This window comes from Triplophysa rosa, linkage group LG2 (assembly GCF_024868665.1).
Source record: "Triplophysa rosa linkage group LG2, Trosa_1v2, whole genome shotgun sequence".
NCBI classification, from domain to species: domain Eukaryota; kingdom Metazoa; phylum Chordata; class Actinopteri; order Cypriniformes; family Nemacheilidae; genus Triplophysa; species Triplophysa rosa.
In genome coordinates, this window is record NC_079891.1 from 26,243,255 (window position 1) to 26,267,111 (window position 23,857).

At 42.9% G+C, this 23,857-nt stretch overlaps 1 protein-coding gene across 16 annotated transcripts in view; it reads right to left on the minus strand.

Annotated features, from left to right (window-relative positions):
* trpm3 (transient receptor potential cation channel, subfamily M, member 3) overlaps positions 1 to 23,857 on the minus strand; it is a 115,299-nt gene that overhangs the window by 36,798 nt on the left and 54,644 nt on the right. For 15 of the 16 annotated variants that reach the window (XM_057363043.1, XM_057362977.1, XM_057362994.1 and 12 more), the window contains exons 4-8: positions 23,526 to 23,739; positions 21,805 to 21,929; positions 20,820 to 20,991; positions 5,650 to 5,824; positions 5,043 to 5,166 (exon numbers count right to left, since the gene is read on the minus strand). In XM_057363043.1, the coding sequence (XP_057219026.1) occupies positions 5,043 to 5,166; positions 5,650 to 5,824; positions 20,820 to 20,991; positions 21,805 to 21,929; positions 23,526 to 23,739 (810 nt within the window). Of the gene's footprint in view, positions 1 to 2,231; positions 5,167 to 5,649; positions 5,825 to 20,819; positions 20,992 to 21,804; positions 21,930 to 23,525; positions 23,740 to 23,857 lie in introns of those variants that run through there. The other variant, XM_057363102.1, reaches the window with a different exon arrangement.

Sequence of the window (23,857 nt, forward strand, 5' to 3'; positions counted from 1 at the left end):
ATGTTCCGAATATGGTAAGAGTCGTTACATTTCCGTGAAATGCTTGCAGTATTCGACCAATCACTACGCACTGGTTAACTGGCCAATCATAGCACACCTCGCTTTTCAGAGAGATGAGCTTTGTAAAAAATCAGCGCGTTTCAAAGAGGCGGGGCAAAGAGGAGATACAAACATGCACGGTATGTGGAAAATACAGCGTTTTTGAACCATAAATCGTGTAAACACATTGCATTCCATCTAAAACAAACGATAATATTAGTTTTAGCCCTGTCATATGACCCCTTTAAACATTTTTTCTGAAAAAAAAGATTTCTTATGATTTCTCACAAAAGCATTGACAAATAATTGGCACATCCAGCACAGCACATTCAACACTCATTTCGCAGTAATTCCATGATCCCCCACCCAAAAATGAAAAGCATTTGTTTTTATCATGGAAATTCTCCCATTTGCTCACCCTCATTGGGATGTACAGTAATGAGAGGACAGAAGATGTGATCCAGCGGTAAGCTCAACTGAGATGTGTGAGATAACCGCAGTGGTCTAAAGATATCTGAGTCACACTAGGCCCCATACATTTGTGCTGTTCTCACATCTGCCAAAACATCAGTCAAACTGCAGACGCCCCACTGAGAATAACCATCAATCCATTTACACACTGGGTGTGTGTGAGAGAGAGTCAGGGAGTTGTGCAGAGAATATGACATTCCATACTATAATTGAATTGCTGTGCGTGTGTTGGTATTTTTGCAGTGGCATCCTGTGCTTGCCTTGTACATTTAACATTCCTTGTCTTTCAGATTTTGCTGCATCTCAAAGGCCTTGCGATCTCACTTGAGTCATAGTCAAGTGGGTGGCTTGTAAACCAAAGCCAATGTTCTTTACTGTAATGTGTGGTTCTCACAACTAACTCTCAACAAATCTGAATACAAAGCCGAATATGTGCCAATATATAAATAATACAAAAACTTAAGTAAACCGTCGTATGGTGTGTGGGTACAACAATTCATATTTGAGAAAGTTATCTTCATAATGAGGATTAACACGTTTACAGCTTCACTACAGCCTTTTGGAAATGCATGCACAAACAACATTGAAAACAATGAAGTTATACAATGAATTTATTCACACAAAACACATACATTATACAAAATCACAAGCTCACATGCATGAACAATGACTACAATAACTAAAGGTTGAAAGAAACTGTTCACAAAAAAATCACTTTAAGGATGTATAATTTAATGACAGAAAATAATGACCCTACAATCATAAAAACAAAGGTGCTTAAAAGGTTCTTCACAGCGAAGCCATAGAAAAGCCATTTTTGATTCCACAAAGAACCATTCAGTCAAAAATTCTTTAACCTCCTACAACCTGGCGTCCACATGTGTGGACATCACATTTTTGGTTGTGTGCACAATAATACTTAATTCTATGTAACTGGAACCTGTTATTCACAAACATGGACCTTTACACTGCCATCTGGTGGTGTCAGAAAAGAAAAACACTTTACATAAAAATGTCAAGATGGCGGCGAACACATCTGAAAAATAAAGGCAGCTATGTCAGGCCAAAACGTCCAAAAGGTAAAAAATGTAATAAAATGTCATTGTTGCTTCTTGTTAAGTTATGCATAGTAGTGTTGTATGATTAATATGGCATGCAAATTTGACACATTTTTGCAACAGTAAAGATGTACTATGCCTCTAAACTTGATGTCCACACATGTGGACAATGGGACTTTGCTAAGTTGAAAATGTAAAAATGTATTAAAAAATGAAATAATTAATGTTTTTAAATAACTGTGAAAACCTAGTTTGGGAAGAATTTGTTTGAAAACATCAATTTACACAACGACTGCAAGCAGTACCATGGGGCCAAGCCCACACTTTGCCCACACTTTACCAAGTGTACCCACACCCAGCCCACACTTCCCCCGGGGTGCCCATATTTCCCCCGGTGTACCCACAGCATTCCCACACTTACCCAGTGTACCCACAGCATGCGCACACACAACCCACACTTCCCCCAGTGTACCCACAGCATGCGCACACACAGCCCACACTGCCCCCAGTGTACCCACACCCAGCCCAAACTTCCCTCAGTGTACCCACATCATGCCCACACTTCCCCCATGTACCCACAGCATGCCCACACTTCCCCCAGTGTACCCATACGTCCCCCAGTGTACCCACACTTACCCCAGTGTACCCACAGCATGCCCACACACAGCCTACACTTCTCCCAGTGTACCCACACCTAGCCCACACTTCCCTCAGTGTACCTACAGCATGCCCACACTTCCCCTAGTGTACCCATAGCATTCCCACACTTCCCCCAGTGTGCCCACAGCATCCCCACACTTCCCCCAGTGTGCCCACAGCATTCCCACACTTCCCCCAGTGTACCCTCAGCATTCCCACAGTGTGCCCACAGCATTCCCACACTTCCCCCATTGTACCCACAGCATGCCCACACACAGCCCACACTTCCCCCAGCGTACCCACAGCATTCCCACACTTCCCCCAGTGTACTCAGGCTGTTAATAAAATAGATTTGTACTTTATTACACAATGGTGTCTTGACTGTTTTCTGTGGATACAGACCGATTGTCCACATGTGTGGACATCGTTTTGTTCAAAAAGTGCTTCATGTTCAAATATAATATTTGGTTATTATATTTATTGGTTCCTCCTAACCCCAAATAGCTAGAAGACATCTAAAATGCAAGCCAAACCAAAGCTCGGGTCTTTGGAGGTTAAAGAACCAGCTCTTTCTTACTTTTTGTGATCTTCAGATGTTAAAGGTTCTTTATGGAACCAAAAGGGTTTTCGATGGCATCAAAGAACCTATTGAAGCACCTTTATTTAAAGAGTGCATAATCAGAATACACAACACAACACTGAGATTGAGAATGAATAGCAAATTTACTTCGTTAAACACACAGTGACATATTTATATTATAAATATATGCATGCAAATCACAGCCAATAATTACCTATTAAAGCTATTTCAATCACTTCTTTCCAACTTTCTCCTGCTGACATTGAGGTTGACTGTGTTTATTTGAGATCGTTTTTAAGACGTAAATGGCTAGGGGAAGGATAAATCTGATTACAGCTGTCTGAGAGCTTTTAGATGAGAGTGCATATGTGACTGCTTGAAACATGTTTATGAGCTAACTGGTAAGTGCACTTTAATTGAAGAACAAAACAGAATTATGGTGTTGTCAAACTGGTACATAATTTAGGAGATCAGTAATGCAAAGTCTTTTTCTTGATCAGATTTTTTGTTTAACGTAAATCTCACAACATCCTTAAAATGGAGTAAGAATGAATAATAAAATAAGAAAATACTTTGTTTTCATAAAAGACCTTAGTATGTATGAGATTGGAAATATAACCAATTTAATCTATTGTTACGACTTTATTCTTGAAATGTTTGATTTTATTTACTTCAGCATGACACTACAATGTTACTCTGAAAACATTTACTTATGGGAACTTTGTAAAACTTTTGGGTAAACTTAATTCAATAGACCTTCTCAGGTTTTGACAATCTTTAAAGCATTTAAACAATTTTATTTCTCAAGGTAATTTCTCTTGTTTGAAGATAAATGATTTCTTTGCAGTGTGAATACAAAGAGGAGACGTTTTAGTGGGAGTATTATTAAGTTCTACATTCTTTTCACCAAAAATCCTTGACATTTGCGTGTGTGGGGTGAGAGATAAAGCAGGCGTGTGTGAAAGACGCTAACATTGAGAGATGGTGACAGGGCCTGCGGGGATCTGCTTCATGTGGACTGCAGAGGTAGTGACATTTATCAGCTCAGAGTTAAAGAGGGGCCACTTGATATGGCGTCTCTGACTGTCCAATAATATAACACCATGCTGACTTGGTGAGGAATGCGTGGCAGCAGAAGATCTACTAGCTTTTTACCCTCATTCAAAGAATTCTAAGTAGCACAAAAAGCCTCTAGAGCAGGGCTAGTCAACTGGCGGCCCACGGGCCAAATGCGGCCCGTCAATCATTTTTACCTGGCCCGACTTAACATTTCAAATAAGTGGAGAGACTTTAAGAATGGTGTGCGTTAAGAAATGCACGTCCTCCTGAGACGCCACATCATTAAAAGTCCAAAATGCTGCTACATTCAATACAAAAGTAATTCCCGCCGCTCATAACGATTGACGTCTTTATAAAGCAATTTGATTGGTCAGTCCAAGAAACTTCATGTTATTTACAACGTTATAATCAGCAATCCACAGCCACAGGCAATCGGTTTGCGCACGCAATAGGTCGCATTCCTAAATGCGTCTTGTGCCCTTGAAAGTATAGCCTAACTGTAGGAAGGGTACACCACGTGAACGGTTATCTCAGATAAGGGGAAAACTGTGTTGTTTTTATTACTGCATTAATTATGTGTGATTTAAAAGGCTATATTTACAAAAAAACAGCTGTTCATCTCCCTCCAGAACTCCCACTACAAAGGATCTGCCCTTCTAAGTGCGTGGGGCACATGAATGCGATTGGAATTCACCCGAAGATGTGATAATTGCGTTCAGTTTCTTGCACAGATCAATTGACTCGCTTTATAAGACGCTAATTTAACGTCACAAGGGGCAGGGCTTACTTTTGTGTTGAATGTATTAGCGTTTTTGACTTTTATTGATTTAACTTTCATTAATTCAACCAAATATCTTCTTGAAAAAACAATGCCACCCACATCTTGGATGTACTGGAGGACTGTGGGTGAGTGAATTAGCAGCATTTTTTGGGTAAAGTAACGCATTAAGGAATACAAAATACAATTAAAAAGACAATATCCCTTTTAATTTAATATCATGAAAAGGCACAAATACTGGATGCAATATTTGTGTGCATGTTTTAATATATGGCCTATAAGTAACGGCAAAAAGTAGTTGAAGACCCCTGCTCTAGAGGAATCTCTTTAAATCTGTTATACTGTATAAAGGCCTTCACAGGGGGATTTATGATTGGGATGGACTGTTACAGTGGCTTTTTCAGCGCTTTACACTCACCAGTTCTTTCTTCTTCATACACTCCATCAGAATGATGAAGAGATGCTGGGCCTGAGTCCGGCTGTATGTAAACGTCTTCTGTATGGTGACTAACAACTGGTCTCTTAAAGATTCGTTTATTATTCTAACATCAGAGGGAAAGAAGAGAATATTGAAGAACACATTTTCACATTGAACATTTTCTAACTTTATAGTTCCATTAAAATGTTACATGGTTATAGTTCTATCTTCATCTACATGTAGGCCTTCAGAAAATCTATTTTATTAATCAGTTTTCCATTAAAATTACACCCTTTAAACCACATACATTTAATTTTGAACAAAAATCGTCTAAGACAAATAGATTATTTTTTATTACCCACTGGCAAATTGTATTACTTTGTTTTGAACACAAATCTCATTCAGTTCTGTTTAAATGTAATTCATGATATAGTATCTCTAAAACAAGTCTTAGAAATTTATCTTAGCAATTTGCCTAAGTAAATTTATCTTGATTAAAGGCTGTTTAGCTATTTTAAAGTGGAAAATACCATTTTTTGTTGGAGTGTAAATGAATGGTTGAACAGTTTTATAATCTTAGCTGTATCTGACGAGAGACCTCACATACCCGCCCTCCTCTGAGTACTTATGGCCAAAGGCCAGTATGTCAGAAGCCCGTCCACTGCCATCACACACCACCACAGGAACAGGAGGAGTATCTCTCAGATACTCCAGCACAATAGAGATCACATTAGGACCCCCCTCCACTATCAGAGCCACCACTGGAACACCCTGTCCAATCCCTGTGGACACAGAGGAAAACACAGACAGACATGTGAGAGATATGGGAATATGTGTGCGGTTGTGGGGAGGTTTTAAAAAGGAAGACCGATCACAAAGATTAAAGGTGAAGTGTGTATTTTTTTATCTTCTTTTAGATGAAAGTGCAGAGAAAACTAAGACAGGCTGGTTTAGGGTGACTGCAGCTTGAACACTGCAGACACGATATCAACATCTGGCTCAATCAATGGCGTGAGTTTGGGGCGGGACAATAATATAAGGTATTGAATAATAAGGTATTTAGAGAGGAAAGAAGTAGTTTGTCCAATCAACAAATAGAGTTTTTTTTTAATGTGAACCAATGTGTGAAAACCATGCTAAAGTCTCAAAATCTATAGCATCAACGTTTGATTTCAACCATTAAAGTGATAGTTCACCCCAAAATAAAAATTCTGTCATCATTTACTCACCCTCTATATGACTTTCTTAATTCTACAGAACACAAAGAAGATATTTTGAAGAGGAGTAAATGATGACAGAAATAAAAATTTTGGGTAAACTATCGCTTTAACTTCACCAAGCTTTCAATCTTTGACATGGCATCACCCAGGCAATAATAAAGATATCATGATTATGTTTTCACAGAATGTTCTTTATATTATGTGGAATCATTTTATGTAGAAAACAGTAAATCACAAAAAATGACTTCAGCTGGGTTTTCACAGACTGGGACACAAATTTCAATGTAACTTTCTATTGCCAAATCCACCCTATCAAACACAACACGATAATATTACAGCGCCGAGCAATTTGTCTGACCACACCAAATGCAAAAAAAGGGGCGTGGTGAAACACAATCAATTACAAAACACAGCCAATCAGAACAGTTAATTTCTGTTCATGCACTCTTGCTAAATCTCTGATTAACGATGAAAAGATACCTTTATCATGTGTCATGACATGTCTGGGAAGGACACGGCGTACTGTGAGTATTTTTATCTCCTTCAGCAAAGAAGTGGACAACATGACAACATCTTAGCCTTGTGTCAGCTGTAGTGCTTCGCAAGGGAGGCGGCGGAGTGAGCCGTTGGTTGCAATTTGCAAACTCACCACTAGATGCCGCCAAATGTCATACACTGGACCTTTAAGTAAAAAATTAACTTTTCTAATAACACACAGTTTGAAATTTCGTTTTTATGAACTAATAACTCAAATGTCCATATCCTTTGAATTTAAAAATGATGTTTATAACTGAAAACGATTACAATAAGTACAAAATAAAAGCTGTGGGGAATGCTCCTTAGCCTTTGTGCTTGAATAATTTAATTATGTCTGCTCGGTCACGGAGCTGGGAATTTATGCGGGTTTTATGTAATTTATGTAAATAGTCGTTATTAAGAATTCATAGAGGTTTAAGCTCTATTTAGTATTATTGATTGTGTTTTCTTGTCATTTCTTTTTGTGTGCTGTAAGTTCTAATAAACATCATTAATTAATTTATGTCAGGAAACAATATTATTGAAATAGTTTTAATACTTGACTTGCATATAGAGGCACAGAAATGACATGTTCAAAAAGATCAAAAAGGACAGCCCAGGGAAATTAAAGCCATATAAAGGAAAAGCAGGAAAACAAGTAAAGAATCATTTTGGCACGAAGCGGCAGAGAAACAGATGGATGATTATTCTTGTGACTGACCCTTCAAACAGTCTCATCATAACCCCATTGTCATCTACTTGACTGAATAGAAGAGAGACACTGGTCACACACTCAACGCCAAAGGGAAAGCGTTTCCCTTCTAACTTATATTCAGAGGATAAAAGCACGTACATCACGATCCGATCATTCGTGCATTCATGTATCATCTGCAATTAACAGTGTTCTGGGACTAATGAACAGGTGTTGGCCTTTGGGAGAGCAGCAGAGCAAAGGCCCATCAGTCCCTCTCCTCAACCTGATGAGTATAAGTTGCTGTTATGACTGTAATTCAAAAAGCATGTTAGAGCCAGATCCTCCAACCAATGCTTAAACAATGCAGAATGAGATAAAGACAGAGACGGATAGACAGAAAAAGAGAGCGAGACAGAGAGGGATACACCGCATCTTCATGTGCTGTCATCATTGTGCCTAAAATGAGTACGGTTACATAAAGTGTGTCTATTTTTAGCAGCACACAGACTTCAAAAGCAACTGCCGCTCCGCTGGTATAGCGATCCAGAAATAGTGAGATTTACTTTTCCATTCTAAACCTCTTCCTCCTACTTTTATCTCACTCTATATCATTTCACTGAAGTGATATTTATTGATCTGTGAGTCCTTCTACCATGATATTAAAGGGCTCGCAGGACCTCTATACTGTTTACACACATACACCTACACACGCACGGCAGCCAGACGTCTATGCGGCAGAGCTGGCATTCGGCGTACACACTGCGCTAAAGCAGGACTATAGATATATTATTAATCTGTTTACCATTTACTCTAATAGTGAAACGCCCTCAGCGATTTTAGCTCTATCGGTGCCTTAAGGTCACTAAATGGCATTTTAAAGCATGTCTTTTCAATGAGTTGACAAATGTTGTTTCCTCTGCAGTGCTTCAAATAAAAAAATGGTGCATGTCCTCCCCGTCATATAATAATGCACAATAATACATAATTGACCCTTGTTTGATTGACAAGCGATCTGACCAATCATAACGCTGATATTATGTGCATCCGTGACTGACCGCCATTTTGTCCGACAAACAAACCAGTCCGACAAACCTGCTTTAGGTAAACAAGTTTCCAGAACTTTCAGCATGCATTTCAGGGTTAATATTTCAGTGTTCTCTTGATATCTGCAAAAATTGGATATACAACACAATTAGCATCAATACTTAACACAAGCTTGAGACTAATGTTTTTGTCTAGTGAGAATAACAGGACGTTTTGTTGAGGAGAGAGAGAAAGTATCAAGGGACAATAAAAACTCCATTCCTACTCTTGCGAACTGAATAGAGCAGAATTGTTAGTTCTCAACACTGATCCACTTCAAGCACTTCCTTTATTAATAAGGAACATGATGTTATAGTCTGTGACATATACTGTCACTAAAGCTAAAGAGTTTTCCACTGAGAAAAAAAAAGTGGGCCAAGAGTTCCCGATTTTGGGTGTGAACAAAATTTATAGATGACCAATAAACATGCTTTCACAAGTCTGTAAGAGAGATGCATATAAGAGAGACCATTCACCAGACAGTTGTGAATTTTAAAAAGCAGATTTTTGTATTTGTGTGTTATTGCTTTACAGTCTTGTTCAAACAAGCCTCAGGTTCCACAGAAAACTTTAAAAAGAAGCTGGGTGGGCAGGACAAGAGTGTTTGTTCCAAGCACTGATACCTTTAGCTGCCTTATAACTAAATCACTCCATTAGTGTCCAGAAAAAGCAAACAATTCAAAGGAAAGTCATTTGATATTTAATCAGAGAATGTCAGTTGGACACCCTGCAGCAAGACAAATGACATCTGAAATCTTCAATTATTGCTATCAAAAGCTGCATCAGCCCCTCCATTTATTCAGCATGTAATGTTTATTATAATATAAAGGTTAAAATAATAGTATTTTCTCTTTCAAAATTTAGGACAAATTTAGGAGAACATTGTTAATGTTAAAAATAAGTGAAGGGTATCGTAAAACATACAGCATAACTAAGCACCAAAAGAAGCTTTATACAAGATGCGGTAGTACTGTACATGTTGGTTTGTGTATTTGGGTTTCAGAAGCAGTTGGTTAAACAGCCCCAACAGTCCCTCCATCATGCCTTGGACACTACAGTGATGAGTCTTGTAGCTCTTACTGACTCCATTGCTCTTCACTTTCACATAATGACCTTGACGGGACACAGTCCAGATAACACAACCCCCTGTGCTCTGGAAGGAGATGAGGTGTGTTGAGCTGACAGACACGGTTTCATTTATATGTCCCCTGCCAAGCATACAGCAAGAAAATAAATCTTAGTTTTTAGAGCCGTAGAAAACCACCCAGTTCATTCTGTGTCACTCTCAATCCATTTAATTTACTCTGCGTGTGAATACTCGAATCCCCTGCCTGGTAGTTACAAATGTGGTTCATTTGCTTGTTCGAAAGATTAAACACAACAGGTGCACGTCTAAAGCTGGCATAATATATTGGCATATAAATGATCAAGGGTGATAAGGAACCCAAAGTGAAGAAGAAAACATACATTACTCACTTGGTTCTGTGTGTTTGATCAAAGAAATTTGGATACTCTGATCCAGTGCACAACATTGCATCTGTGGACTTGGGAATGCAGATCAAAAAAATGTAAATACATTAAAGCCTGATAAGGCCATTATCTTCAAGTCAAGTACAAAAAAATTGTAGCATAATGGATTAAATAATATGCAGAGGAAGAACTGATGTCTTTAATAAGACCATTAGGGTGGAGGTCTCGTAATCCAATTTAGAAGTGATACATTTGTTTGAAATTCAAAAGATCCTAAAACTTAATATCCAATGAATATTTAAAAGAAATATTCAGAGTTAAACACACCTAAAGCCATATCAACAAGAATAACAGAAAATAATTTCCATTTATTTCTGTGTATACAAGATGTATAAAGGTACCTCTTAATGTGTTTACTAGCTTTACAAATGATTACATATGCACAAGCAAGCTTAGTGATATTTCCTTAAGAACCAATAAACCTTTAAGAGGATGAAAACGTTGAGAGGACGTTGTGTTGAGTTTGATCTTGACAACCTATCATCTCCGAGAGGAATTTAAAATGCCAACGGGCTTTGGCGAATGGCACACGCATGCCAGTCCCCACCCCGTGCATACGAGTATAAAAGGGAGGTGGTGGCGGCCATTCACACACCCTTTGGGCTGAGGAACCTGAGAGACATCTCCCGGTTGCTGCAACGGGTCAGCGAAGCATTGTGGCATGAAGACACAAGTCTCGTTCCTGGATGTTACAGTCGTAACCGAGACATTACCCTTCAGTCGGTCTCTCGACGTTGTGTTGAGAGACAGACTGGGGACCTATTTTTACACGCCACGGCACTGAGCCGTATCACGACCTCAAGCGGAGCGACACTGACTAGACTAGTGAGTCACGAGTGAGCACTACTGCGAGACATAATCTTCCAGTGGGATCAGTACTTAGTAGCATACCCTGAGAGGCTCGTACCAACGGCTGTCACGGACGGTGGCGTTCGTCTCTATTAGCGAGATGCCGCCCGGTGCCGTAAGGAACACTGTGCTATGGAGGCCACATCCTACCACAAGGGGAGGTTACATGTGGAAACACCAACATGGTCTCACCGGTGGGGAGAACAACATGCGAAAAAATGCGCCAGCCCGAGTAGGGGGGACAGAACCAAGGTGGGGTAACCCACCGCAGGGGAGGTCACAGGTTCACTGACAGGGGAACCAAGAGTGAGGAATTCAACATACGGGATGACCCTGCAGGGGAGTCACTACGTATGGGGCAACAATCCGATTATAGGGGTCCACCTGAGCAGGGGTACTGGACTTGGTTACAACAGACCGCTCCACCCAGTCTGTTACCACAATTGCCAATGCTTAGTCATGGATGGAATGCCTGTACTTCGCCTTAAGGGGGGAAGTAGGGAGGCCAAAATAGCGCGCTAGACTCGCCTGGAGAGGGGAGAAGGCGCTTTCGCAGGCGTACGCACAACCCAGTTGCCGACCTCACACGCCGGTAGCGTGTAAGACACGGGCTGACACTGGTTCCACGCGGAGGTTGTAAAACCTCGCGAAGGTACTGGGTGTAACCCAACCTACTACACTACATATGTCTGCCAGAGATGCGCCCTGAGCCAGTGCCCACGAGGAGGCCATACCCCGGGTGGAGTGGGCTCTCACTGCAAGCGGGCACGTCTTGGGACCGGTATGCCAAAGCAATGGCATCCACGATCCAGTGCGCCAATCTCTGTTTGGAGACAGCACTCCCTTGTGCTGTACCCCAAAACAGACAAAGAGCTGCTCAGAGCTTCTAAGGCTCTGCATGCGATCCATGTAGAGGGGCGCAATGCACGTACTGGAAACAACACGTTGGAGGTTGGGTCTTCCTCCCCAGAGAGGCGCGCCTGCAGGTTCACCACCTGGTCCGAAAAGGAGTGGTGGGAACCTTGGGCACATAACCTGGCCGGGGTCTCAGGACACGTGAGAACTACCAGGCCCAAATTCTATGCACCCATGGGACACGGAGAATGCCTGGAGGTCCCCTACCCTCTTGATGGAAGCGAGCGCCAGCAAGAGTGCCGTCTTCATCGTCAGATGAGAAACACTGGCGTCTCTGAGGAGCTCAAAAGGACCACATTAAGGTCACAAGAGGGTATAGAGCGCGGTCGAGGTGGATTCACCCTTCTCGCGCCCCTAAGGAACCTGGTGACCAGGTCATGTTGGCCGAAGGACTTACCCTCCACGAGATCGTGATGAGCGGCAATAGCGGCTACATACACTTTCAGCGTGGACGGGGAGAGGTTGCTCTCGAGTCTCTCCTGTAGGAAGGCCAACGCTGACCCGATCAGGCAACTCCGTGGGTTCTCCCCTCGGGAAGAACACCAGGACGAGAAGAGACGCCACTTATAAGCGTATAACGCCTAGTGGCGGGGGCTCTAGCCTGCGGGACGGTCTCCCTGACCGCCGGCGGCAAGCCACTCAAGGTCTCCTTGTCCCATCCAGGGGCCAGACGTGGAGATTCCAGAGGCCTGGCTTGAGTGCCACACCGTGCCCCTCCCCTGCGACAGAAGGTCCTTCATCAGGGAATCGGCCAGGGGGGAACTGTCTTCAGAGCAATAGGTGGAGTCCGGGGAGGGAAACAGGTCCACCTGCACCTGGCCGAACCGCTCCTATATGAGCCGGACTGCACGGGGATGGAGTCACCATTCTCCGCGGGGCGTCCCCTGACAAGAGAGTGCATCGGCTGTCTGGTTCAGGTCGCCTGGGATGAGGGTGCGAAGTCACAGAGGTGCCCTAATGCGCCTGGTGCCGGTGTGCCACGCCCTCCAAGGAACACAACTCTGAAGCCAGTGCTGAAGCAGTCACATGTTCATCAACCGGAGAGGGATAACCCCTGTCGAGGACGCCATGTGCACCTGGAGCCTCTGAAAATGTTTTCTTGCTCTTCTCTCGGTCGACCCGAAGGCCCAGACCGTCTAGGTGCCGGAGCACAAGGTCCCTGTGCGTACACAACATATCTTGCGAGTGAGCCAAGTTAAGCCAGTCGTCGAGATAGTTGAGTATCCGCACGCCTTGCTCCCTGAAGGGAGCTAAGGCAGCCTGTACGAGTTTGGTAAAAACCCGGGGAGACAAGGCCAGACCGAAGGGCAGGACCTTGTACTGATACGCTCGTCCCTCGAACACAAACCACAGGAACGGCCGTTGTCGAGGGAGGATGGAGACATGAAAGTACGTGTCCTTCAGGTCGATTGCCACGAACCAATCTAGGTGACGAACTGAGCCCAAGCATCCTGAATGGCAGCTTGTGTAGGTGCTTGTTCAGGAGGCGCAGATCCAGAATGAGGCGCAGCTCCTCACCTTTTTTGGGCACTATGAAGTACAAGCTGTAAAACCTGGAAGATATCTCTGTTAGAGGGACGGGTTCGATCGCACTTTTCGCCAGAAGGGCGGCAACCTCGCCTCGAAGCACGGGAGTGTTCTCCCCTCGAACCGAGGTGTGGAGAATGCCCCAAAACCTGTGCGGGTGCCTGACGAACTGGATTGCATAACCGAGATGGATCATCCTCTCCAGTCAGCGTGACAGGCTGGTGCACTCGCCAAGTTCACAAGAACGGTGACAGCGGAAGGAGAGGGACGATCTGCTTCACTGTGCCGTGGGAGGCTGGTTCGGTGGCTGACAGAGCGGTCATCTCGTACAGGGTGGAACCCTGGGGAGGTTGACGGCTCTGCTGACTTACCTGCCTGGTGTTACCGCCGGCCAACGCAACATCAAGTGGAGATTGCGGAAGGCAGCGAGAAGTTGTGTTGCCCGGTGCACCATCGTATCAAGAGTGCTGCGGGGAAGCCCGGAGAGAGAGAAACTCTTTTGAGAGAGAGTGGGCGCCCGGCCCTAAAAAGGGCCCGGCTTGGGTGGGGGACGTGGCAGGCGGCATCCCAATTCGACCGGCCGGCGATGACCTGGCCGGGGGGGTCGGGCCCGTTGTTACTCACAATCCCAGCTGCACACAGCTGCGAGACATGTCCGAAGACAGCGCAGACTATGAGAGGAAATTTGCTCTTTTAGAAATATCTGAGGTTCGCTGCCGAGACGCCCAAGGGAAGTCTGCTACCGAGAGGGAGAAATCCACTGCATCGCGTCGTAAATCCAGAGAATGGAAGGAGAATTCTCAGAGAAGAATCGCTTGACATGTACCGTCATGCAGGTTCTGAAGAACAAAGAATGTGTGAATGGCCGCCACCACCTCCCTTTTATACCCGTTTGCACGGGGCGGGGACTGGCATGCGTGTGCCTTTTGTCAAAGCCCATTGGCATTTTAAATTGCTCTCGGAGATGATAGGTTCTCAAGATCAAACCCCAGTCTGTCTCTCAACACAACGCAAAGGACCTACTCATCATCTCCTCACTCCGAGACCCAGTTAGATCAGGAAAAACTAAAACAGGTTTCTAGGCTAGAAACACAGTTGGGTGTGTGTGACAGAAACCCTCAGTCAGGGAGTGAATATGATGGTTACGGTATTAGACACTGTCTGAAATTCATTTGAAAAGTTCACCAAAAAATGAAAATTCTGTCACCATTTACCTTCTTGTCATTTCCATCCTAAATGACTTTCTTCTGAACACAAAAGAAGATATTCTGAAGAATGTTGGTAACTGAACAACTGTGGTACCCATTCACTTCTATTGTGTGGACACAAAACCAATGCAAGTCAATGGGTACCGCTGTTGTTTGGTTACCAACATCCTTCAAAACATTTTTTTTGTTCAGCAGAAGAAGGAAAGCCATAGGTTTGAAATGACAAGCGGGTGAGTAAATGATGAGAGAATTTTCATTTTTGGGGAACTATCCCTATAATGTGGCAATGTGTTTAAATGGAACTAAACATCTATAACTGTCCTTATTTATAAAAATCTCTAGCTACTGTATTGTATAAAGATAATTAGGAGTGAATTTTCTTTTAAACCGCGACTATAGGCATTCAGCAGTGAAAAGACAATCAAATTTACTTGCAGTGTCTTTATGGCTCATGCAAGATTCACACCCTAATTCCAATAGATCTAATTGCGTACAATTAAATTGATTCTCACATCTCATCTTGATCGCATCCTGTGTCTGCTACTCTTTCTTTCCATCTGTGAAATACTCTGTCTTCTTCGTAAACCCAACCAGCTGCAACCACGGCTCGGTAATTCATTTTAATCCAGTACCACTACAGTGCTCATCAGGCTATGAATACGTAAACCAGCCGGGCCGTAGCTTGCCGCAATTCTTCTGAAACAAAGAGATCTGATTCCATGCAAGAAGGTTCTCTCCTTGCATCCCTGTGAGCCTCGTGGTGATGGGTGCGATTGTTATTGATGCTCTTCCAGTGTTGAATAGGACAGGTAATAAAATAAAGAAATTTGAAATGCCCAAAGCCAAAGCAGATACCTTCATATCACAGCTGATGCAACAGAAAGAGAGATTGACTGCAGGGTTGGATGTGGATATATGAGGATTCTGTCATGAGTGTGATGTTGGAATAAAGTGGTCTTTACACCAGTGACAGTTTTAACGTGCATGTACACGTGTTGTGAATGTGTCACGGGATGATTTAATGAGCTCAGCTTTCAGCATGTTTTATCTTTTCTGCTCACACGGATTAAATATGTGTGCAGTTGGGATTTTTCACTTTCTAGAGAGTTCAGAATGGAAAGGGTTTTGTCTGTGTCACTGAATTAGCCTTTTTAGTTTGAACAGCAAATGTTTTAAGCGAGCAGATTTATCTTGAAGCATTGATACTTGATACTGATGTTGTTTCAAGGAGAAATCTGTCCTCTTTTATCTATATTAAGCATTTTATCTTCTACTCTTCTGGCTTTTGGTAGTGCAATATTGGCAGTAGACATTGTAGCTCTTGTTTGGCAAACTGCTTCTAACCAGTTAACAGGGAACATTTGCCCCAACGTTCATTAACCATTTTTCAAAGGTATTTAAAGGTTAGGACAGAACATTCTGAAAATAATATTTATAGGATGTTCTAATCAGAATCAGAATCAGAAAGAGCTTTATTGCCAAGTATATTTGCACATACAAGGAATTTGTTTTGGTGACAGGAGCATCCAGAACACAGAAACAGCAACAACAGTACACAGAGACCATAACACAATAGAATACAGTACACAATGATTTAAATAAGGGCCTATGCGTATAAAAAATTAAGAAATACAATACAATAAACATAAGATAAAGATATAGAGAGTAAAGCTATGTATGTATGTAAATATGTACAAGTAAAAAATAAGAATAGACTATTGTAGTACAAGGTATGTGCTATATACAGCAGAATGAATGAAATGAATGAAATGAAATATAATTTACAGAAAAAGTTGTATAAACTTTTCCTAATGTTATTAATGGTTGATTTACTGTGCATACTCATAACATTATGAAGACAGCCTCTGCTTAGAGACTGCCCTTCCCTTAGCACCTCCACCATAGCAAACAAAGAGCTGGTCAGACTGGCGAAAGTCGGCAGTACGATCAATGTAAACCTGCAAAGCCCTGACTGGGCAGACAGCTCTTTGAGCGTCGGCATCACGCGAGGACAATGGCTCAGAAGACAAAGCGGGCAAGGAAATTACCTGTGCTATAAATGGGGTTGAAAGAGACTTAGGCACATAACCTGGCCTGGGCCGGAACGCGATGCAGTCACAGGGTCCGAGACAAATGCAATCAGCGCAGACTGAGAACGCTTGCAAATCTACTATGCGCTTAGCTGAAGCAAGGGCAAGAAGGAGAATGGTTTTGAGAGAGAGTTCCCTTATGGATACAGATTCCAAAGGCTCGAATGGGGAAAAAGAGAGCGCCTTCAGTACCAGCGCCCTCCTCCTCGCCCCCTCAGAAATCTAACCACCAGCTTGTGCCTTCCAATCGATTGCCCATCACCTGCGGAAAGATGCGAGGCTATAGCAGCCACATACAGCTTATGCTGCAGGAAGAGTAAGACATCAGACACGGGACAGCTCACCGGGTCGATACTATTATCACTGCACCATTTCACAAACACTCCCCATTTGAGAGCATATCAGCGCCTCATGGAGGGCACACCAGACTCTGTGACAGTGCTAAGCACACAGTGAGAAAGGACGCTCAAGACCCTGAAGCGGCCACGCGTGCATGCTCCACAACTCTGGGCTGGGGTGCCATATCAAACCCTTCGCCTGTGACAGCAGGTCTCTCCTGAGGGGAATTCGCCACGGGGGGGCATCAGCAACTCCCTCAGGTCTGGAAACCACAGCTGATTCGGCCAATACAGGGCAACGAGGATCACCAACGCCCTCTCCTCCCTGATTGTCAGAGCACACAGCCTGCTCGAACAGGGTTCTGGAGCGAACGCCTCCCTGGCAACGTGTTGTCGTTGCGAATCAGAACATGTCGCTGTACCAGCTGTGGCCGAAACACCTGTAGAGCTAAGGACACTGCATTCAGCTCCACACGGTTTATGTGCCACCTGCTCTGTGACTGTGACCAAAGACCCGACGCCGGCATGCCCTCGCACACTGTGCCCCAGCCTGAGGTCGATGCGTCCGTTGTGACCACTGTGCGCCGCGTCACTAGCCCCAGGGGAACTCACAGTCACAGTCTCAGAGTGCACCCAGATATGACTCGGAGTGAGCCTGCTCTTCTGCATGTTCACACGCAGCCCTAGTGACTCCAAGTGACGGAGCAGCATCTCTGTATGACCGAAAAGTGGGATATGGTTATGGGATAAAATCAGTCAATTGTCCAGATAATTCAGAATGCGCATGCCCAGCCTGAATGGAAGCACCGAATACTGGTAAGCTATGCCCTTGAAAGCGAATTGCAGGAAGTGCCAGTGATGAGGGGCTATCTGAACGTGAAAATACGCATCCTTCAGATCCATGGATGCAAACCAGTCCCCGGGACAAACTTGTGCCAGGATCTGTTTCAGAGCAGTCATTCCGAATGGGTCTCAGGTCCAGAATCGGACGGAACCCTCCATCTCTCTTAAGAACCACAAAATAGTGGCTGTAAAACCCGCTTTCCAGCTCTCTCGGAGGGACCCGCTCTATCGCTCCTTTCGAGAGCACAAGAACCTCCTCTCTCAACCCAGGGGCATTCTGTGGTAATGTAAGTGATGGGACCACGCCGCTGAAGCGGGGAGATCTGCGTTTGAACTGAAGAGAATACCCGTGCTCTATTATTTTCAACACCCACTGCGAGATGCCCGGAATGGCTCTCCACGTGTCATAACGGCCGAATCACAACAGGTGTGATCACCTGCGAGCTTTCTAGTGCAGAGCACTGCCCCAGCGAAGCTGAAAGCACTGGCGGGGGAAATAATCTGGCTGCTGCTCGCGCGCGGTACACGCCATGAGCGCCGGGGGGCTGTGGCCATCCCGATAACAGCGAGAGGTCATAGCAGACATTGACTGCGGCTTCACGCTGCACCGTGGCAGGGCAAGGAACGCAGTATGGATTAAGTGAGGGGGAGACAGCTCTTTTTGTGAGGGTGGTAGAGTTTTTATTGCATTTGCACAACCAGAACTCAGAACACTGCAATTGTCGTCAGCAACAGCATGGGAAATGTGATACAAAACGCGGTACTTGGGGGCCGGACCACCCACAAGCTCTCTCCTTCTCTTGGCAGGTCCATCAGGACGAAGACTTGGCAGCCGAGGATGGTCCGCCATCGCGATGAAGGCTTCTACTCGGCCCGCGACACTTCTTCACGGGGCCCGTCCACTGCTTGGGCCAGACATCCGGTTTGTGAGCCCGGGGCGCGGGAGCGGCAGACTGCTTAGCCGGTCTCTGAGCGGAGAGCGCCACGGACGAAGAGCAGGCTCTCGTAGACGGCTGAGATGAGCGTCAAGGCATAAAGTGGATTATCGCGTTTGTGCGCTTCTGCGCTTCAGAGAAGTGCTCGACTACTGACTCCACGGCGTCACCAAAGAGGCCGGAGGGAGTGATAGGAGCGTTAAGCAGGGTCTTACGATCAGCATCATTAACATCGGCCAGGGTCAGCCAAGAGCTGTCGCTGGTGGCATTGGGCTGTGCCCCCAAGAGGCCACGAGCAATATTCCTCTGAGTCCTCAAGACACGCGCCGGCAGTTTGAACGTTTACTAAAATTTCAGGAAGTCATTTTGGATAAAAGCGCCTGACTTTTAGTCTTTTAGCATGCAGTAATACTAAATATAAATTGTAAATGCTTTATACAAATATAAACTGAATATAAACAGAAGTCATAACTCCGACAAATAGCATATTGATTTACAGTTTATGCGAACGGACTATACAGTATCACTATTTGCGCTTACAGTAGTGTAAACAATATTCTATTTACAGCAATACATACACTTGGTCCAAATGGTATTTGCTGTTGTTTACCACTACTTGCAGGGCAAATAGCACCTAGCATTAACATAGTGTAAATAATCACTTCCTAATATTTTTGCTTTCAAATATAACTTGAAATGGCTGTAATTGCCTGTTCAAGGGTCACACATCGCAAAAATGTTTCATTTAATGGGGATATTAGTATTAGCAATGCTATTTGCATCACTAATTAGTAGTCCTCTGTATCAGAGAAAAAGTAGTTTGTCCAGTGTAATCAAATGGTTATTTGGATGCTAGTCCTGTGGATGAGGCAGTGTGGGTGAGGCTGGGTTATGAAGCGTGCTGGTTATTGATGAAATTAATGACGCCTGAGCATCCCTTTGACTTCCCAGCCCCCTCTATTACTCCAGGCATAGGATGACAAAGGGAAGTCCACAGGTCACATGACAGGCGGGAGAGGTCAAACACTGGCTCACTTCCTGTTGACCTTGCGTTGTCCCCTCCAGTGCATGGCACCTATGTGTAATGGGTCATTTGATGCAATACAGTGTTACGAGGGGTTTATGTCTGTTCATAATAAAAAAATTAAAATACTCCAGTATTGTAAAGATGCTTGGTGATGGTAATATTGTGCGCGTATTATGTGCGTTGTGGTCATGTTAAAGGTATAGATCACCCAAGGCCTGAATATTCTACCATTGACTCATGTCGTTCCAAATGTTCTGACTTTTTGTGGAACACAAAGTGAGAAAAGAAGAATGGACTTGTTCACTCTTTATCTTTCGTTTTGGGTGAGCTGTACCTTTAAGAACATTCTGTTACGGGGGTAACATTTTCTTTATAGATAAAAAAGCATGATAACTAATCAGGGTATTCATGAGTCAGCCTTTAGGGAAAGGTTTGTGTACATGCCTTTTGCAATGTCAGTGTGACCCATAATGATCTACATAACCATAAACAAAACTGAAGCATTTTTCCCCTTTCATGAATGTATTCATCTTCATTGGCTTTATTGTGAATATGTTCTTTCAGTTGAGTTTATTTATTTGATATGTGAGTGAATCTAATGTCTGGATTTTATCAGGCAATGTACTGTTACAAAAGGCTTTGTGATCTCATTGCAGTAAACTCTACATCTTGCGACACCGATTTGAGCACTGCCAATAATCTTCTGAATATTCTCAAGGTCAGCATAAACTTCGCTGACAATCAAAACGTCACGCTAAAATGCTTTAAATTTGCCACTGATTTTGTCTAGCATATTGAAATTTCTGTTTGAGCAACCTGACTGGCCTAGACATCATAACATTGTCCCAACCAATGGTGCAAATTTGGGATGGGATATGTTTGTCCATCTATTGCCAGATGTGCTAAAGAAGTTATTTGGAAAGAATCATTTCTTGTAATTCTGGTAAATTACACACTTCACTTTTATCATTAGCAACGGCAATCATCAGCAAAGTTCCTCACGTGTGTTGATCTTCTGCAGGGAGATGTGTTTCTCAAGCTGCCTTCGTAGTTTGACCTCCGCTCCATATTTTCCGGTGGTGCCGTTATCAGCCAGAATGAAGTGCGAGTGTAGACTATTGAGCACCGTGAGCTTACTCAGAGGGTTAGACATCGTCTGATATGGCCGGACCACCTGCAAGACACACGGCATGAAGTAGGGAAAGAGATAAGTGTGCAGGGATGTTCAGAATATGAACAATGACACATAGGTGATGTTTTGCAAAAAGTAGAGTGACATGTTGCAAAGAGCAGGATGACATGTGTAAATCAGTGGACAGCGAATACCTTCTGACAGCAGTCAGAAAACAAGATGAATAATGTCAAGAAACACTGAACAGTGTAGTGTAAACTACATTTAGGTGAACTATCCCTTTATTCTCAACTACATATCCATTATTTCAACTGAGGACCCTACATACACATTCAGATATGAAACATTCAGTACGACCTTTATGTGCAATATATTTTAAGTTTGTCGAAATGTCACAGCCTCGTCTTGGAGTTTAAAATATTCACTTTATGTCTTATAAGACCAGACCGGAGAGAAAGAGAGCATGAGGGCAGGGGAAGAGAGAGAAAGGAGCAAAATGGTAAAACAAGAGCACAAGAGTCAGACTGGATAGAAATCAGAGATTATAAATAAAGAATGATTCTATCTCTCTGTCTAAGTTCTGCATCTGTCCTCGGAGACTCATGCACAGGCTGAGGTGAAACAGAGTAAATATATGTACATTAATTATTTACAGAATTCCACATGACACAGAATCCATTCGGAGAATACACAGAGAATACACTACAAATCTTCCTGTTGTGGTGTTGACAATCCCTATCGTGAATAATGAGCTCTGTGACTGTGAATATATGAAATCAGACCTTGTCAAATCTGTCGGACCTTGTGCTTTTAATGACCATTTAGAAAAGTCAGTTTCATGATTATGTCACTTACATCTTTGCCCACCAGGTCTTCCTGGTTCTCCACAATGCCCCAGGGGGCAATGCCGATAGTGCAGATTTTTCCTCTGGATTTGGAAGCATGGTCTTTAAGAGCATCACCGACATGCCTAATGACTCCTGGGGTGGGAGAGTGGGTATAATGGAGGACATAACAGAATCTCAGTATGAGCATTATAACCAAAACATTAAGGACATCAAACATGCGGTCATGTGTATGTGAATGTATTTTTATAACCATTCGTGTTGAAGAAATCAGCTCTGTCTTTTCTTTTGACAAGCATTTTCATCATCTCATTACTGTAATAAGTGTAATCTAAGGCTCTTCAATAACCTGAACCTTCGGGTACAATGCCCAATATTTGATAAACTGTATTGATATAATATTTCCTTCCATCTAAATGACTTCAAATACACAATTAAATCTATACATTAAGTATATATAGTGAGTACAGTACCAGTCAAAAGTTTAGGAACACTTCACTGAAATGTTTCTAAAGATCTTAAAAATCATTTTCTCTCATATAATTGTGTCAACATATAACTTTGTTTAATTAGAAAACAACATTATAATTAAAAAATATTTTTTGAAATGGATGACTTAGACTAAATAATGAAGAAAAAGCAGTCAATAAGATCTCTGAATGGATTGGGAAATCCTTCAATACTCTTTAAAAAGCTTCCCAGGATGAGACCTCAAGAAGGTGAATCATAAAAGAGAATGATTTTACAAATTCTAGTCAAAGGGTGGCAACTTGAAGATGCTAATATATAATACAGTTTTTAGTTAAAGGGGTGCTGCAACAGTGTGTCATGCATTATGACTTCTTTACAATGTTAAACGTGCTGTCTTCTGATGCTTAATATGGTCAACTTGTCAAAAAACGAGTTGGGCGTATTACGTAGTATTTCTGTGCTCGATACACTCCCCCAGCAATCGTACAGGTTTCGGAAACATATAATATCATATAAATAAACATATAATTCGAACATATAAAACTGTTTCATAACAATTTTTCTAAGTCCCTTATTGGACAATTCTCCCGGAAAAGCACGCGGCACGCCCACGTGGCAGCAAGGAGAGCAGGCGAATGAGCATGCGCAGATGTCACTTTCACTTGTGTGCAGGAGAGAGAGAGAGAGCATACGTTCACGAAGTTCAGTTTGTTTGTTCACTGCATTTGGGTGATGAATGTTATATAAACAGTAGATATAACGCTGGATTTGGAGATCGTTTGAAACTGATATATGGAGCCGTCCCAGCGCTAAAAGATGCTGGACATGAACAGCGGTGAGTGAAACTGATGTCTTTGTTTTGTTGGCCATGGATGCGCATGTGCTTTAGTTCAGCCTACCCCTCCCCCCCGTACGCGCCGTATGCTTTCGGAAAAAATCGTACAGCTGTATCTATCTTTTATAAATGTGATCAAACTAAATACTCTTCGAAGATACAAAGTATGCAATACTACTCTATGGGTACTCAAGATTAATATGAGATTGGCAGAAACCGTGTGTGTTAGGGCCGCTTTAATTTATATGCTTTTAGTCACAACACAACTCCCAGATAACTATTCCATTGTTTTGATAAGTTTACTATTATTCTAAAAGGTGGAAAATTGTAAATGAGAGAATGAGTAATTGTTTTCAAACTTTTGATTGGTACTGTATTTTATGAGTAATTAAAACCTCCAAATATCCATGTGACAATAAACATACCAGTGTTAACTCCTCCAGTGAAGATCCAGGCCCCGGTGGTCATGGCAGCTTTGATGAGACCTTTGCCAAATACCTGCTTGAGTTTGGGCTGCAGCTCAAAGTTCTGGAGACCTCCATGAACAGAAATGAGCAGCTTTGGAAGTTCCAGCTGCCACTCTTTTGTCATCAGATGCAGGAGTAAATCTGGCTTTGTGTCATAAGACACTCGAACATACTGAAAACACAGAAAAGTGCCTTAAAATGGTAAGACCGCTTGCAGAAGTACACCAACAATTTAATATCAAGGAGTACACATAACAACCTACGAGACTGCAAAAGTTACATATTAAGAG